This window comes from Anomaloglossus baeobatrachus, chromosome 3 (genome assembly GCF_048569485.1).
Source record: "Anomaloglossus baeobatrachus isolate aAnoBae1 chromosome 3, aAnoBae1.hap1, whole genome shotgun sequence".
Lineage (NCBI taxonomy): Eukaryota > Metazoa > Chordata > Amphibia > Anura > Aromobatidae > Anomaloglossus > Anomaloglossus baeobatrachus.
This window is the reverse complement of record NC_134355.1, coordinates 562,730,257-562,747,951: the sequence shown is the minus strand read 5'-3', so window position 1 is coordinate 562,747,951 and position 17,695 is coordinate 562,730,257. Positions and strand designations below refer to the sequence as shown.

General features: G+C 46.0%; 2 protein-coding genes across 5 annotated transcripts in view; both read right to left on the bottom strand.

Annotated features, from left to right (window-relative positions):
* Positions 1–11,259, bottom strand: part of SNORC (secondary ossification center associated regulator of chondrocyte maturation) — a 109,376-nt gene extending 98,117 nt beyond the window's left edge. For both annotated transcript variants that reach the window (XM_075340894.1, XM_075340895.1), the window contains exon 1: positions 11,096–11,259. In XM_075340894.1, the coding sequence (XP_075197009.1) occupies positions 11,096–11,171 (76 nt within the window). In that variant the 5' untranslated portion in view covers positions 11,172–11,259. The remainder of the gene's footprint in view (positions 1–11,095) is intronic.
* A 1,707-nt stretch (positions 11,260–12,966) lies between these two features.
* Positions 12,967–17,695, bottom strand: part of GIGYF2 (GRB10 interacting GYF protein 2) — a 308,508-nt gene continuing 303,779 nt past the window's right edge. For all 3 annotated transcript variants that reach the window (XM_075340885.1, XM_075340887.1, XM_075340886.1), the window contains one exon: positions 12,967–14,299. In XM_075340885.1, the coding sequence (XP_075197000.1) occupies positions 14,232–14,299 (68 nt within the window). In that variant the 3' untranslated portion in view covers positions 12,967–14,231. The remainder of the gene's footprint in view (positions 14,300–17,695) is intronic.

Genomic DNA, 17,695 nt, shown 5'->3' with positions numbered 1-17,695 from the left:
GGGAGTGATACCACGGAAAGCATGCAAATGCCCACAGGGCGATGCGGCGCCAAGGGGGCTAGACCCGCTGATCATTTACATAGGGAACAAGTAAGTAATAAAACTTTTTTTTTATACATTCATATTACAACACAGGGATGGGTAGGAAAAAGGTTTCTAGGCCACAGATCACCCTGCTGTTAGGTCAGAACGCATATGGAAACTGACAGGTTCCCTTTAATCGTATTATTCTAAGTCTGGATAGGTGGAGATAGAGGGAAAACAAGCAGGTGAAGTGGGGTATATAGTTTATTAGCCCCAAGTATTTCACAGATATTGGTGAGATTTATTAATGAGATAATATTCAAGTTCCTAAAATAGTTCAGTGTTATGCTGGACATAACGTTTCCAGTAAAATTAATGAGAAAGCCATTAAGTGTGGATTCTGTATTTCATGCCTTCGACATAAGAATTGGTTGGTGAGTCAATGTTGACCACTTTTTGAAACTTTACTTAATCTAATATTTACAGACAAGTATTTGAGCTGAACACTGCTTCAATGTATTACACAGGCAGCGGAGCAGACAGAGGCCTACACTTGGACTTGTTTGCACACCAAAAATAGCACGTACTGGTAGATGAATAAATCCAAACAGCTTTTATTTTTTAGGCGTTTTCCAGTTATAGGTCTGTAGGATGGAGAATTAAAAAGATTATATATATATATATATATATATATATATAATAAATATATATTTATATATATTAGGTACTATACATCTGCAAGGGGTAACGTTTTAGTGCCAGAAAAAGGCAAGATCCTCCATGATTTTTTTTATCATATTCAGCACACAAATCCTCCCAATTTAAATATATAGCAAAGGGAGTACTCCAAAAATGATGAAAAGATGAAGGTGTCTTCATTGACCCATATCACAATAGCTTGGCTCCAGTGCTGAACCTTTGTCGAGCTTTAGACTGAAGTCAAAATGTCTCAAATGGGCTAATAAAGACATCAACTTTTTTTTCTTGGGGGCTCAGTGGCTTGCACACACCCTTTCCCAGTGCAGTTTTCTTTGCATGAGAAGTTAGTCAGGTAGCGTTCCAGCCTCATCGTTCTTACAGTGAAGAATCAGGTTGGTAACAAAACCTTAGTTTCACTAGATGTAGAAGATTCCCTTCTCGTTAAAGTCCTTGGTGTAATTAGTAGGGAGCATTATACAAATCGCTGCTATATCTATGCATAATTATATACAAATAAAGTTGGGTTTTTTTTTTACGTAAATAACCATAATTTTGATCATTTTTCTAGGTTGCGCACGCCACACATCCAGCCTGCTTCTTCTGTCTTTGTAACATCAGTGACCAAAACTGTACCCAATATTTTAGAAGTGTTCCGGACTTTTAAAGTGGTTGAACTGCGGCTTCCCTCCTCTCTTCTACTTTTGATGGACCCAGTTAAATTTGACTGGCAATTAAAATTCCTAACCAAGAGGACACCAAGGAGAGTGTAAGGCCTCATTCACATATCAGTGATTCTCTTGTACAAGAAAATCAGGCTGAGTTTCATCAGTGTTTTTTTTAGCACTGTTTGGTCAGTGTATCAGTTTTTACCATCAGTTTGACGTTTCATCAGTTTTTCTCAGTTGAGTAAAATCAAAATTCCTCTATCTTTTCCCATCTATCAGTCCGTGAAAACCAAACCATACACTGATGGCATCTGAGTGCTGATTTTTTACATGGATTGCATAGCCAATTTTGATCCAACACAGCTCAATATTGGATATGATTGTGTGCGTAACTTCCATAGAGCATGTCGCATTTAGAATCCACCTTACACCATCATTTATGGTCGTCTTTTTTTCATTGAGGTCCTCTCCACCCATACAGGATGTTCAGTCAAGATGCACAATTCGGAGCAAGCTTTATATAGGAACCTAGTCCAAGCGCATTTCTGCTTTCAACTTTACTTTTAGAAAAGTGGTGTAATACTGGATTAAAATAGTTACCGTACTTTTCTACAATACTTAAAAACATTATTTGCTACAATAGTTAATATATGAAACAAGAACCATTTCCCCTTTGCGAGACTGGCCCTGATTGCATAATACTGACATACTGATGTCTTCACAAACACTTAGCACATTGACTAGTACTGAATTGGTGGCCATTTTCTAACTAAATTCCATTAAAGGAAAACAGTCCCCACTTTTTCGGCCTATAAGGTGTGGTCACCACCACTGGGCTCTTATATATGGCATTCTAACATACTGTATATAAGAGCCCAGGCCGCTGGGTAGAACATAAACACTTTATGATACCTAGAAGATCGCTCCGTTGCAGACTGGTCAGATGGTTGGTGCCGTTCTCCGGAACTGGCGACACCTCTTTCGGCCATCTTGGTCTTCCTTATTCTGAAGCCACGGTGCATGATGTGTCTACGTCACACACGCACCGGCATTGAGGTCCTTTTCAGGACCTCAATGCCGGCACATGTGTATGACGTAGACGCGTCATGCACCGCGGCTTCATAATAAGGAACACCAAGATGGCTGAAAGAAGAGGCGCCAGTTCCGGACAACAGCCCCACCCATCCGACTGTTGTGCACCGGAGCGACCTTCTAGGTGAGTAGTATAAGTGTTTTTTATGTTCTACCCAGCGGCCTGGGCTCTTATATACAGCATTCTAACATGTTGTATATAAGAGCCCAGTGTTGGTGGCCGCAGCTTATAGGCCAAAAAAAGTGGTGACAGGTTCCCTTTAAGGATGCTTTATACTGCATCAGTATCAGGAATTCTCATTTCCGGATGTTATGCAGTGTAAACAGGCTGCCGATCACCCCCATAAAAGAGCAAAGGGCTAGTTTGTGCGGTGAAAAGATATTGTGGCTGGCTTAGGCTGCTTTCACACAACGTTTTTTTAACATGCGTCCTGAACGTTTTTTTTTGCTGCAAAAGCGAATCCAGTACAAATGCGCTTTCATTTCAATGCATTTGTGTCAACATGCGTTCACATGCAGTTTTGTCAGCATCCAGCGACTTGCAGTTTTTTAACATTGTTTAAAAACGCTACTTGTAGCGTTTTTGAGCTGCGTCCAAATACTGCAAGTCGCTGGATTCTGACAAAACTGCATGTGAACGGTGGTATACTGAGACAGGATCCTGTTTGGTGTACTGAGCATGCCGAGAAACCACGGAGAGTGAGTTTGTTTCTCTCTTTCTTTCGCTCTTCTCTTTCTCGCTCTCTTTCTCTCTCTTCCTCACTTTCTCTCTCTCTCTTCCTCTCTCACTGTTCCTCTGTCTCTCTTTCTCTCTCCTCTTTTTTTCCCCAGCGGCATCTGAATTTCCAGTGTCCCGTTCAGTTCCCCTCACTCCCGATCACATGGCTGCAATGCCCGTCCATAAAGTTCAAGTGGCAGGATCCTGTAAAATAACACTTGCGTTTGCATGCGTTTTTCTTTAGAAAGAAGGGAATTTTGTTTACTTACCGTAAATTCCTTTTCTTCTAGCTCCAATTGGGAGACCCAGACAGTGGGTGTATAGCTACTGCCCTCTGGAGGCCGCACAAAGAACTACACTTAAAAGTGTAAGGCCCCTCCCCTTCTGGCTATACACCCTCCCGTAGGAGTACAGATTCCTCAGTTTTAGTACCAAAGCAAGAAGGAGGAAAGCCAATAACAGTTTCAAAAACAAATTCAATCCGATAACACGATCGGAGAACTTAAGAAACAACATGAACAACATGTGCACCCGAAAAACGAAACCCTAAGAACAAATAGGGCGGGTGCTGGGTCTCCCAATTGGAGCTAGAAGAAAAGGAATTTACGGTAAGTAAACAAAATTCCCTTCTTCTTTTTCGCTCCTAATTGGGAGACCCAGACAGTGGGACGTCCAAAAGCAGTCCCTGGGTGGGTAAAAAGATACCACATGAACGGGCTGTCAGACAGCCTCCTCCTACAGGTGGGCCACCGCCGCCTGAAGGACCTGTCTACCTAGGCTGGCATCTGCCGAAGCGTAGGTATGCACTTGATAGTGTTTGGTAAACGTGTGCAGACTCGACCAGGTAGCCGCCTGGCACACTTGCTGAGCCGTAGCCTGATGCCGTAATGCCCAGGACGCACCCACGGCTCTGGTAGAATGGGCCTTCAGTCCAGATGGAATCGGAAGCCCAGCAGAACGGTATGTGTGAAGAATTGGTTCCTTGATCCACCGCGCCAGGGTGGATTTGGAAGCTTGCGATCCCTTATGCTGACCAGCGACTAGGACAAAGAGCGCATCAGAACGGCGTAGAGCCGCCGTGCGAGAAATGTAAATCCTGAGTGCTCTCACCAGGTCCAACAGATGTAAACCCTTTTCAAATTGGTGAACTGGATGCGGACACAAAGATGGTAAAGTGATATCCTGATTGAGATGAAAGGAAGAAACCACCTTGGGAGAAAACTCTGGAATTGGACGCAGTACTACCTTGTCTTGGTGAAACACCAGGAAGGGAGATTTGCAAGATAACGCCGCTAGCTCGGACACTCTTCGAAGAGACGTGACCGCCACAAGAAAAACTACCTTTTGTGAAAGCCGAGAAAGGGGAACCTCTTTCAAAGGCTCGAAAGGCGGCTTCTGGAGAGCAATGAGAACCTTGTTCAGATCCCAGGGTTCCAATGGCCGTCTGTAAGGAGGAACGATATGACAAACTCCTTGGAGAAACGTGCGTACTTTAGAAAGCTGTGCCAAGCGCTTCTGAAAGAATACGGATAGCGCGGAGACTTGACCCTTAAGAGAGCTAAGCGACAAACCTTTTTCCAACCCAGACTGCAGGAAGGAAAGAAAAATTGGCAATGCAAATGGCCAGGGAGAAAACCCTTGAGCCAAGCACCACGCTAAGAAAATCTTCCACGTTCTGTGATAGATCTTAGCTGAGGATGGTTTTCTAGCCTGTCTCATTGTGGCAACAACTTTATGGGATAAACCTGAGGCCGCTAGGATCCAGGACTCAATGGCCACACAGTCAGGTTCAGGGCCGCAGAATTCAGATGGAAAAACGGCCCTTGAGACAGCAAATCTGGACGGTCTGGAAGTGTCCACGGTTGGCCTACCGTGAGATGCCACAGATCCGGGTACCATGACCTTCTTGGCCAATCTGGAGCGACGAGTATGGCTCGATGGCAGTCGGACCTGATTTTCCGGAGAACTCTGGGTAACAATGCTAGAGGTGGGAACACATAGGGGAGTCGGAATTGCGACCAATCCTGAACCAAGGCGTCTGCCGCCAGTGCTCGGTGATCGTGAGACCGTGCCATGAAAACTGGGACCTTGTTGTTGTGCCGTGACGCCATCAGATCGACGTCCGGCGTCCCCCAGCGGCAACAGATCTGCTGAAACACGTCCGGGTGAAGGGACCATTCTCCTGCGTCCATGCCCTGGCGACTGAGAAAGTCTGCTTCCCAGTTTTCCACGCCTGGGATGTGAACTGCGGATATGGTGGACGCTCTGCTTTCCACCCACGTCAAAATCCGTTGGACTTCTTGAAAAGCTTGGCGACTGCGTGTTCCCCCTTGGTGGTTGATGTACGCCACCGCCGTAGAATTGTCCGACTGAATCCGAATCTGCTTGCCTTCCAGCCATTGTTGGAAGGCTCGCAGGGCAAGATAGATTGCTCTGATTTCCAGAACATTGATCTGCAGGGTGGACTCTTCCAGAGTCCACATCCCCTGAGCCCTGTGGTGGAGATACACCGCTCCCCACCCTGATAGGCTCGCACATTGGCGTAGAATGTCCCATTGTAGAGGGCGCAGATGAAACTGCGCGAACGGGACTGCCTCCATTGCTGCTACCATCTTTCCTAGGAAATGCATGAGGCGCCTCAGTGAGTGCGACTGGCTCTGAAGGAGAGATTGCACTCCAGTCCGTAGCGAGCACTGCTTGTCCAGTGGAAGCTTCACTATCGCTGATAGAGTATGAAACTCCATGCCAAGATAAGTCAGAGATTGGGTCGGGGTTAGATGAGACTTTGGAAAGTTGATAATCCACCCGAAACTCTGGAGAGTGTCTAGTGCCACCTTCAGACTGTGTTGGCATGCCTCTTGAGAGGGTGCCTTTATAAGCAGGTCGTCTAGATACGGGATGACCGAGTGACCCTGCGAGTGCAGAACAGCTACTACTGCTGCCATGACCTTGGTGAAGACCCGGGGGGCTGTTGCCAGACCGAAAGGTAACGCTACGAACTGTAGGTGTTCGTCGTGTATGACGAAGCGTAGGAAACGCTGATGCTCTGGTGCGATCGGCACGTGGAGATACGCATCCTTGATATCTATTGATGCTAGAAAATCTCCTTGAGACATTGAGGCTATGACGGAGCGTAGGGATTCCATCCGGAACCTCCTGACTTTTACGTGTCTGTTGAGCAACTTTAGATCCAGGACGGGCCGATACGATCCGTCCTTTTGTGGGACCACAAACAGATTGGAGTAAAAACCGTGACCTTGTTCCTGAAGCGGGACGGAGGTCACCACTCCTTCCGCCTTTAGAGCGGCCACCGCCTGCAACAGAGCATCGGCTCGGTCTGGTGGTGGAGAAGTTCTGAAGAAACGAGTTGGCGGACGAGAACTGAACTCTATCCTGTACCCGTGAGACAGAATATCCCTCACCCAACGGTCTTTGACGTGTGACAGCCAGATGTCGCCAAAGTGGGAAAGCCTCCCACCGACCGCGGGTGTGGGAATCGGAGACCGCAAGTCAGGAGGACGCCGTCTTGGCAACGGTTCCTCCGGCTGTCCTTTTTGGGCGTGACTGAGACCTCCAAGAATCTGAGCGTCTCTGGTCTTTTTGAGTCTTTTTTGACGAGGCGAATTGGGACCTGCCCGGTCCTCGAAAGGACCGATAACCAGACTGACCCTTCCTCTGTTGGGGTCTGTTTTGTCTGTGTTGCGGTAAGGATGAGTCCTTACCCTTGGAGTGTTTGATGATTTCATCCAAACGCTCTCCAAACAATCGGTCACGAGAAAAAGGCAAATTGGTTAAGCACTTCTTGGAATGAGAATCTGCTTTCCAATGTCTCAACCACAGGGCCCTACGCAAAACAACGGAGTTGGCTGACGCCACTGCCGTGCGGCTTGTAGCGTCAAGAACAGCATTAATCGCGTACGACGCGAATGCCGCCATTTGCGAGGTCAATGGTGCTACCTGCGGGGCACATGCACGTGTGACGGAGTCAACTCGCGCAAGCCCGGCTGAGATAGCTTGGAGTGCCCATACGGCCGCAAAAGAAGGCGCTAATGACGCTCCAATCGCTTCATAGATGGATTTCAGCCAGAGCTCCATCTGCCTGTCAGTGGCATCTTTAAGTGCCGCTCCATCTTCAACTGCAACCAAGGATCTAGCTGCAAGCCTGGAAATTGGAGGATCCACTTTTGGACACTGGGTCCAACCCTTGACCACCTCAGGGGGAAAAGGATAGCGTGTATCTTTAAGCCGTTTAGGAAAACGCCTTTCAGGATAAGCGTGGGGTTTCTGGATTGCGTCTCTAAAGTCAGCGTGGTCCAGAAAAGTGCTTAAAGTACGCTTAGGGTATCTGAAATGGATTCTCTCGTGCTGCGAAGCTGACTCCTCCACAAGAGGAGCTGGTGGGGAAATATTTAACATCTTATTGATGTGAAATATAAGATCATTAACTATGGCGTCACCATCTGGTGTATCTAGATTGAGAGCGGTCCCAGGATCAGAATCCTGATCAGTTACATCCGCCTCATCACCCATAGATTCATCTCGCTGGGATCCTGACCATTGAGATGAATGTGAAGGCCCGTCATAGCGAGCCCGCTTAGGCTGCCCGGGGCCATCGTCCGAGTCAGAGTCTTCACCCTGAGGTGTATATGCCCGTCCCGGAGCTTGGAGCTGAGGGGGACCAGGGGGCAATGATTGCACAGTGTCCGTGGCCTGAAGTACAGGCCTAGCTCGCAATGTGTCAAGAATTTGTGACATAGTGAGAGACATTCTGTCAGCAAAAGCTGCAAACTCAGTTCCTGTCACCTGGACAGCATTCACAGGTGGTACACCCTGGGACACGTCCAGCAGAGGTCCCGACTGTGCAAGCGCCGCAGGGGCCGAGCACTGCACACAATGGGGGTCCGTGGAGCCTGCCGGTAGAAAAGTCCCACAAGCGGTGCAGGAAGCATATAATGTCTGTGCCTTGGCACCCTTGCGTTTTACGGACGACATGCTGCTGGCTCTCTGCAATGTGAGAGAGTCTATAGCCAAAGGGCGACCAGCGCTATGCAATACAAAGTATTTGTAGAAACAAAATACTAAGAATAATACTGGCACAAGAGGGGGTGAGCCCTGAGGGCTGCTTACCGCCCGCTGAATAGCGGGTAAGAGGCTGCAGATTCCTTGTCTGGGTCTCCCCGGCTCCCCTCTGCAGCTCAGCGTGTCAGCAGGAATGGCTGCCGGCGTCTGTGGAGAGGGGCGGTCCGTGGGAGTTCCCAAACAAAAGTGCGGGAAACAGTGTGCCGATTGTGAGGGCTGGAGTATGTAAAAACGACTCCAGCCCTCAGCGCTGATGCACTGGCCAGCGTCCCGCCCCTCTCCTGACTGGCAGGTCTGGGGGCGGGAACGAACGGAAGCAGGCCGCAAAAGCCGGGGACTCGAGTTATCAGCACGGCCGCCGTAAAAGCGCGGGCCGCGCTGAAGTCCCCGGCGCACCACAAGTGCCAGCCGCGCCGCAGTCCCAGCGGCCGGCATGACCGATTCCTAGACGTGGCCAGCGTCCCGCCCCTCTCCTGACTGGCAGGTCCGGGGGCGGGAACGAACGGAAGCAGGCCGCAAAAGCCGGGGACTCGAGTTATCAGCGCGGCCGCCGTAAAAGCGCGGGCCGCGCTGAAGTCCCCGGCGCACCACAAGTGCCAGCCGCGCCGCAGTCCCAGCGGCCGGCGCGACCGATTCCTAGAAGTGTGCCTGCTTCAGCGAAGCTGAATGAGGCCATGGCACAAGCGCCGTAGCGCTGATGTCCCCCGGCGCACTACAACACCCAGCATGCTGCGGTGTGAGCGCCAAATGCACGGGGACACAGAGTACCTTGAGGAAGCAGGGCCATGTCCCTGATGTACTCCGCTCCATCCAGCATCTTCTCCAGGGGCTGTAGATGGAGCACGGTCTCAGTGCCTGGAGACCGGTAAATCCCACTTCACCCAGAGCCCTGTAAAAAGGGATGGGGAAGGAATCAGCATGTGGGCTCCTGCCGCCGTACCCGCAATGGGTACCTCAACCTTACAAACACCTCCGACATACAGTGGGGTGAGAAGGGAGCATGCTGGGGACACTATATGTGTCCTCTTTTCTTCCATCCGACATAGTCAGCAGCTGCTGCTGACTAAAAACAATGGAGCTATGCGTGCGTGTCTGACCTCCTTGCGCACAAAGCTAAAACTGAGGAATCTGTACTCCTACGGGAGGGTGTATAGCCAGAAGGGGAGGGGCCTTACACTTTTAAGTGTAGTTCTTTGTGCGGCCTCCAGAGGGCAGTAGCTATACACCCACTGTCTGGGTCTCCCAATTAGGAGCGAAAAAGAAACAGGATACGCTTTTGCAGCAAAAAAATGTTCATAACGCATGTTAAAAAAACGTAGTGTGAAAGCAGCCTTAAAAAAAATTGTTCTCCACAGCACATCGTCCATTGTATAGGACCTGTACTGCAAAGAACAATGACCGTGTAACACACAGGACGATCTAATACTCATTGCTCTGTACACATTGGACTTATGGATCTCATCTCCTAACAGACTATTAACACTAGAACTACTGAGGTAGTCATTTTGACTACTGTGCACTATGTATTTCTATATAGGTGTCACGAGTCCAGTAGTTCTAGTGTTAAACGACCACCAATAACAAATAGGTGGGTGACCAGTGGTCGTTTAGTGCCGCAGGTCATGTAGTCTAAACAAGCTCTTTTAAAGCATTTTTAGTCATTTTGGACTCCATTTTTTTTGTACCATTCTTAATCTGGCCATAGAGCAAATGAACTACAGTATATAAACTATTCATATTATAGCATGACTAGTGAACTAAAGTGGTTGCACCAGATAGGGAGATTTGTAGAAATAAGCCACGTACAGGAAAATCTGTACGTTTGCTATTCTACTGAATACTGGTCAGCTCGGGTAGAAATTCAACATCTATATAGCATGAATAGCCGCTAATCAGTGATTCTAGTGCTGCCGTACATTTAATATCTTACAAAATACGTCTTGTACTTTGCAATGACAAATTTGCTGACTGCATTTGTTGGAGAGAGGCAATATGCGTCTTTACACACTTGTGTGAAGATATATGGTGGAAGCAGCACATTAGTGACAATGCCTCATTGGGCAAAGCTATCTATCCTGAGTGTGACACCAATCTGCTATTTTTTTTTCTCCCCAAACTGATATATACTGATGTGATTTCTATTACTATATAACATACAAATTGGCACATGTTCAGCATATGTAGGGTTAATAACATGGCTTAGCATAACGGCCATTGGTCAGACACATGGCCGGCGTCAGCTTGGAGTTAGTAGCCACAACGGGCGAATGGCCAGTGGCTGCATGAAAGGCGCCCTGTTACCTTACACAAAGAGCACCTTGTCCAGTCATAGAGCCCCGTGCAGACTCAGCCCTGTGTCCACCACAAATCATACATCAACTTATTTACAGAAAAGCAGAAATGTGCATCACATAGGTAAACGACTGGACTAAAAGTATATTATACATAGACACTATATACATATACATACTGCATATATACATACTGTATATATATATGTATGTATATATATATATATATATATATATATATATATATATATATATATATATATATATATATATATATATACACACACACACACACATATACATATATACATACAGATTTTTTTATGCAATTTCTCGCCGACGATATGACTGAAATATACCAAAGCTCATGTTCAAGAAACCAAAAAATTAAAATTGTAACAAATAAATACATAATACACTGGTAACCCCAACAATTCCTGGCGCTGTCGACACCAGATAAGACCTAATGAGCTACAAGCCCAAAACCACTGCTTTCACCTAGTAAGTTTGTCGCCCCTTCATATTACCTGTGAGGAACGCAGGGAGTAGAATTCCCGTAAAAAGCAGGAGCAGCACGAGTTGTGGGGTCCCCGAGCAAGACATGTTTATCTACTGCTGGGAAGATGTAAAGTGTGAGAGAGGTGAGACGTTATGGAGACCTTGCAGCTTCTGGGTTAACAAAGGTGTCTCTGTCCAGTGAGGATGGAAATGTTTAGCTGAGGATCAAGAGAGAAGGCACACACACCCCAGACACCTCACACTCCCCTCATAGCCCTCCTTCTCAATCACGTCAGGGACCAGTACCACCCATCAACATTCCTGTTCTAAACCACCCAAAAAAAAAATCTGCCTCTAACTTACATGTACTGACTTCCATTAAAGATGTAAAACTGCTAAAACAGTCAAGTTCGACCACTTTCTCCACATGAATTCCGATTATATAGACCATAAGTCTCTTATCGAACAGTTGCTGAAAATTAAGTGGATTCATTAAAAGACGAACAGTTGGGTAACTTTGTCAACTTGTCTAGATGGATTTCCATCCTGCTGATGTACAATGTACACGATCCTTCACAATCTAAACAAGGCCTAAGGCCAGTTTCAAACATCAGACTTTCACAATTTCTGTTCAGACCGGGTGTCTCCTGTCCTAAATGTAAATGTCCCATATATAATTATATGGAGTACCATGGCCGATGCAAACATGAAAGACGGATACGTGACACCATCCTCAACCCAAGTTCAGACGACCATCTCTTCAGCACACTAACCTATAATAACCCATGTGCCAGTGACCACGAGTGATTCTTCATATAGGTGGGAGGGTGAAAAATATTGCAGCATGCAGTAGTCCAATCCATTATTCATTGTAGGCAGTCCCTGCAACCATCCTCTGTGGATGAGCACACGGAGGCGACTGGCCTTGGTTTTAGTAAGGCGGTGTGATCCTGGTCTTAAGGCTAATTCAGACATTTGGGATTAGTAGTTCTCCTGACCAGAATAAAAAGCTTTCACTTTATAGAGGCCCTATTTTCTCATTCGTATCAGTTTAGGTACAAGCATTAAGGACATGGGAGTTGTGGTAAGAACTTCTTTACATAACCACGTTACTCTGCATTTTCTCACTTGTATTAAGGCTGTAATTCCTGATCCAGCCACCATCATCCTGACCCAACATAAAAGGATCATAAACATGAATAATACTGTTCATACAGGTGTCATGTCCTAAGGTCGGGCCTGGATTTTCAGCCATGGGACGAAAAAAAAAAAAAATACAGATATAAGGTCATGAGAATAAGCCCTTAGGACACATTTCTCAAGTACTGAAATTGAGGTTGTTACCAATACTCATACACAGTTACAAAATGCAGCAAAGCAAGCGCGACTTGGTCGGCGCAGAAAGCAAAAATCTTGAAACCGGTGGGTGAATACAGTAAATATAAAAGTAGAACAAGCAGTATAATGTTACCCAATTTGTTTGCACAGGCAGCACCACATTGTATTATACTTGAACTTTGTACGACTTCACGCAGACCATCATCCTCCATATGTACAAAATACTATAAATACCATCATGAAACCATTGTTGTTTTCGTTTTGTAAAGTAGTTGATTGAACTTTCTGGTGACCATTTTGAGATTTTCTATATTAAGATGCCTGTTTCTGTACTGTACATTTCCAAGCTAAGTTTTTGTAACAATCATGTGACATGAATTTTCCCATTGGTATTATATAGAATGGTTCCTCGAATGTATATGAAGACGTGTTGTCATGTAAATGTATCCAGAACAAGTTTTACCTGTTGCTGAATTCTTTTTCTTGGATAAGACATGAGTGAGCTCACAGAGGGTAAAAGAAGGATGAACAGGAAAATAAATAGGAACTTTTCAGTGACAAGTTGTAAAATAAATTAACTTTTAATACAATTATGTCTCGGACTATTTGTTCATGTAATGACCCTAACAATATAATGAAAAAGGCCATATTATAATTTTCATTTTCCCCACTGCAGAATTGCTCTCCTGAGCTGCATCTCCTCGCCGATAGTAGTCTTCATTAATGGGATACTCCACATCACTCATCAATAGCCGGAAACGAGTGGACTTGGGTTTATTTGGCCAAACATGGCCCCCGGTGAAGCCTCAGCGCTAGGAAGTCACGAACCTTGTGATCACTTTTTTTTTGGGTGGCAGCTACCAGTGCTTGATTGTCCATCTCCTGGCAATTCTTAGATGATGGAGGAAGACTATAGCAGACATATGATCGACATGTGAAGCTCCTCTGCACCCCGCTGACGTTCACAAAGCAATAAGGCATCCAAATCAGAAATGTGTTATAACACAACCAGCGCTTTATTAAGGTCAGACCTGGCATCAACCCAAATCACTGCACACTGGGGCAAAACCTTACAGTGGTCCAGGAGCTGTGTAAACATAAGTGCGTTTCCTCCTATCCACGGGGGATAGAATAAAACAGGGGGAGCAGGTATGCAATAACTCAACAGCACCAAAGTGTGGATATATTTTGCAGCAAACTAAAGATGACTATGTCTTTCTTAAGAAACTCTGCTCCCACCTGCAAAAACACAAAATTCACTTAAGGTACTTGTGATAAGGTGTGGGAAGTGGACACGAGATGGAAGAGTGAAGCCATTATTACCTCTGCAGTGTGACCACTCCATTAGTGCAAAGGATCCCAATTCACCGTCCACACTTACAAAAAGCTCCACACACGCTTATGTTGCCATTACTCTGAAATCCAGAGAACTGAACCCCAAGATGGCAGTGAGGGGAGGTGCAAAGTCCAACCAAAAAGCCTCCTCTCTCCACCTAATAACGGTGGAAAAAGTAACAGACTGTGCAAGCCTCTGAAACGAGACCGGACAGTACTGTGATGAAAAACAAAAAAATATTTCCCCATGACCCACTCACAGCCCCCAGAGTGCCCCTCCACCATGCCCATGAACATATAGGACAGCAGAGGGGGTAGTTGTCCTGAAATTCATCTTGATCTTGAAGCACTGAGGGAGGGTGCCCTGTGAAGATCCCAGCAGGGCACGGGGAGTGTGTGCTGGGGGTAGGTGAAGTCATATGTTCGGCTTCCCCCTCCCATTGAAGCCGAGGTAGGAGAGGGGGACGGGTTGCCCCTACCCCACCACAATAATCAGTAATCTTCTAAAGTCTCTATTTCTCCCATGTTCAACCTCTCAGAGGAAGCATTAACAGAAAATCCTAAAAGAAAAAAAAAACAAAAAATATAGTGAGACAAAAAAAAAACAAGAAAATATGGAGATAAGCTAATTCACATGATCGTATTGCGGCCATAACTCCTGGTCCAAGCACATCTCTGATCGGCCGTCGTAGCTAGTAAACAGTGGTGCTCTGTAGTAGGAGATCTCCCTTCCATTATTGCAGAATAGTCCACTTACATATGGAACAAAGTTTTATTGGCAAGTCAGCATGTGACAATATGTATCGGATAGGACTCGGCTCTACCACTGAATGATAGGTGCTTTGGAGACAAATGGACATATACTAAAAGAATAGCTCCAGCGCTCAAGGATAAATACAAGGAAGGGTTAAATGAATGTGATTTTATTTTGATTACCTTAAAAAAAAAAAAGTATACCTCAACCAGAGCAAAAAACAACGTTTCGGCTATAGAGCCTTTCTCAAGGTTTTGCGTTTCTGAATAATGGGGGATAAATATGATGAGCCTGAGGTCTGGGATGGCAATTATAGCATCTGGGGTGAGGGTAACGTGCTCGTGGTTACAGATTCATTTTTCATAATGCAGCAAATTAGAAGGAATGGGGGGTGGCAGTGGAAAGTGCGCCTGTGTGTAGCCCATGGGAAGAGAGGGCCGTGTCCTGGAGAACAATGGCGGCAGTGGTTGTAGCAGTGGAGCATTATCCCTCAATATTGAGAAACGCAAAACCTTGAGAGGGTTCTATAGCCGAAATGTTAGTTTTTGATCTGATTGAGGTGTACCGTTTTTGCAGATAATCAAATCACATTTATTTAAGCTTGAGTGCTGTAGCTATGGTCTTAGCATGTGAAAATAGGACTACCAACGTTTCGTTCTGTCCAAAACTTGATAATGGCCATGTCCTATGGTTCATAGCAGATACAGGATCTGACAGTGATCACGTTCAGGGATAGATTGAAACGTTGTCTGTCCTTACAATTACCACATGCTGACTTATCAGTAAAACTTTATTACATATTTAATTGAGTGCCAGGGTATTTTGCATTATAATTTTTGGTCGAACCACAAGTCTTGTGTCCCAAACGGACAGCATAATAGGCATATAAGATGGTATTCATTTGGGTCAAGAGACACACTTGTTGGGCAGAAATACAGGTGAAAAAAATAGAGCCACAATATGGTCATGTAATCGTTCCTTAAGGTCAGACAAAGCTATGAAAACTGGTCCGATTATCATCTGTATTATCAAAAGCCATCTATGTGTCCGTATTTTATGTCTGCATATAAAGCCTTGTGCGCATGCTGCATATTTTTATGCTTTTTTTGTACAGTTTTGGTGCACATTTTTGCCCACATCTACATGTGCTGTGCGCATTTTGCTTCTTTTTTCCTTGCAGCTTTGGGCGCAGAAAAAAGAAGCATGTCAATTGTTGGTGCAGTTTGTTTCCTGCATTTTGTAGCCCTCCCAGCCAATGATTTCACTAAAAAATACATATGGCATAAAAACGCAACATAAGCTAATGTGTTTTTTGGTGCATTTTTTTTCTGCAGAAAATGTTTGCAACAAAAAACTCAGCATGTGCACATAGCCTTACAGTTTTAACAGTACAAGATTAAATACGGTTTATGTTAATGACCATGTATCTGTAAAAATCAGATGCTACGTAGATGATCCGTATGGGATCCTAATTATTTGTGAGTACTCAGACTTGAATGAGTGAGTTTCATCTGACACAAAAGAGAAGCACATGCTGTGATTTTTTTTTCCCACGGATATTTGGTCCGTTTGGGGGGGGGAAACAAAATACATTTTTCTTGGATAGAACATGATTGTATATTATTGCTGGTCTGAATAAGCCTAAAAGGAGATGAAAAAAAAAATAGAATAGAAAAAATACCAGTCATGACTGCCAGGTGCCTAGCACAAGCAGCTTTTTCCTATCGATCAGTAGTACTAAAGGGTCAGAGCGCTGCGGCACCTTCATCATTTATCCTAGGACAGTGTCTTGCTTGTACAGTGCCTGGTGTTGCAGCCTTTGCCCCCTTATTCTGCTGATTGGTGGGTATGTCAGGGGTTAAATGCCCACTTGTTGCACATAAGGATGAAAAGAGAATTTTGTTACTTACCGTAAATTCTTTTTCTTATAGTTCCGTCATGGGAGACCCAAACCATGGGTGTATAGCTACTGCCCCCGGAGGACACACAAAGTTACTACACTCAAAAACGTGTAGCTCCTCCCTCCTAGCATATACACCCCCTGCTAGCCAGATCTAGCCAGTTTAGTGCAAAAGCTGAAGGAGGACATCCACCCACAAGAAGAGACAGAGTAAAATCCGGAAGAACCGGAACCTCTGTCTACAACAATAACAGCCGGTGAAGACACACGGAACAAGAAACCTGCCAACAGGCAATAGGGAGGGTGCTGGGTCTCCCATGACGGAACTATAAGAAAAAGAATTTACGGTAAGTAACAAAATTCTCTTTTTCTTTATCGTTCCTATGGGAGACCCAAACCATGGGACGTTCAAAAGCAGTCCATGGGTGGGAATAAACAGACAACTGAGAAGCAGGCAAACCTAACTTCACAAATGGGCGACAGACGCCGGAAAAATGCGTCTGCCCAAGCCCACGTCTGCCAAAGCATGAGCATGCCTTGGGTAGTGCTTCGAAAAAGTATGCAGACTAATTCGAGCTGCAGACTGACAGACCTACTGAGCCGTAACCTGGTGCCTGAAAGCCCAAAAAAGGCGCCGACAGGTCTGACCAAATGTGCTCTGATCCCCGGCGGGGAAGGCACTTGAGTACACTTGTAGGTCTCGGAAATGGCCGACCTAAGCCAACGGTCAGGGTCGGCTTAGATGCCGAGAGACCGCTACGCTGACGAACAGTCAGCACCAGAGAGGTGCACCGCCTAATAACGGCGGTGCGAGACACATAGATCCGGAGCGCCCGCACCAGATCCAGGATATGCAACGCTTCCTCAAGCGATGAACAGGAGCCGGACAAAAGGAAGGCAGGAAAATCCGGATAAGGTGGAAGCAGTAACCGCCTTAGGGAAAAAAGTCCAGAGTCGGATGAAGACCACCTTGTCTTGATGCAAAAGACCAAAAAAGGGGGTGACTCCGAGAGAGTGCAGCCAGAACGCTCTGGCGGGAAATTATAGCCACTAGAAAGACTACTTTCTGTGAAAGATAAAACAAAGAAACCTCCCCAAGAGGCGCAAAGGGGGGTTTCCGGGAACCGGGAGGACCGGATTAAGGTCCCAGGTCTCCATAGGCCGCCGGAGAGGCGGAATGATGTGAGATGCGCCCTTAAAGGAGCGCACCGGAGCCAGCCGGACGATACGCCGCTGGCACATACTGACAGAGCCGAGACCTGTCCCTTAATGAGGGATAGTCCTAGCTGTAGACCGGACTGT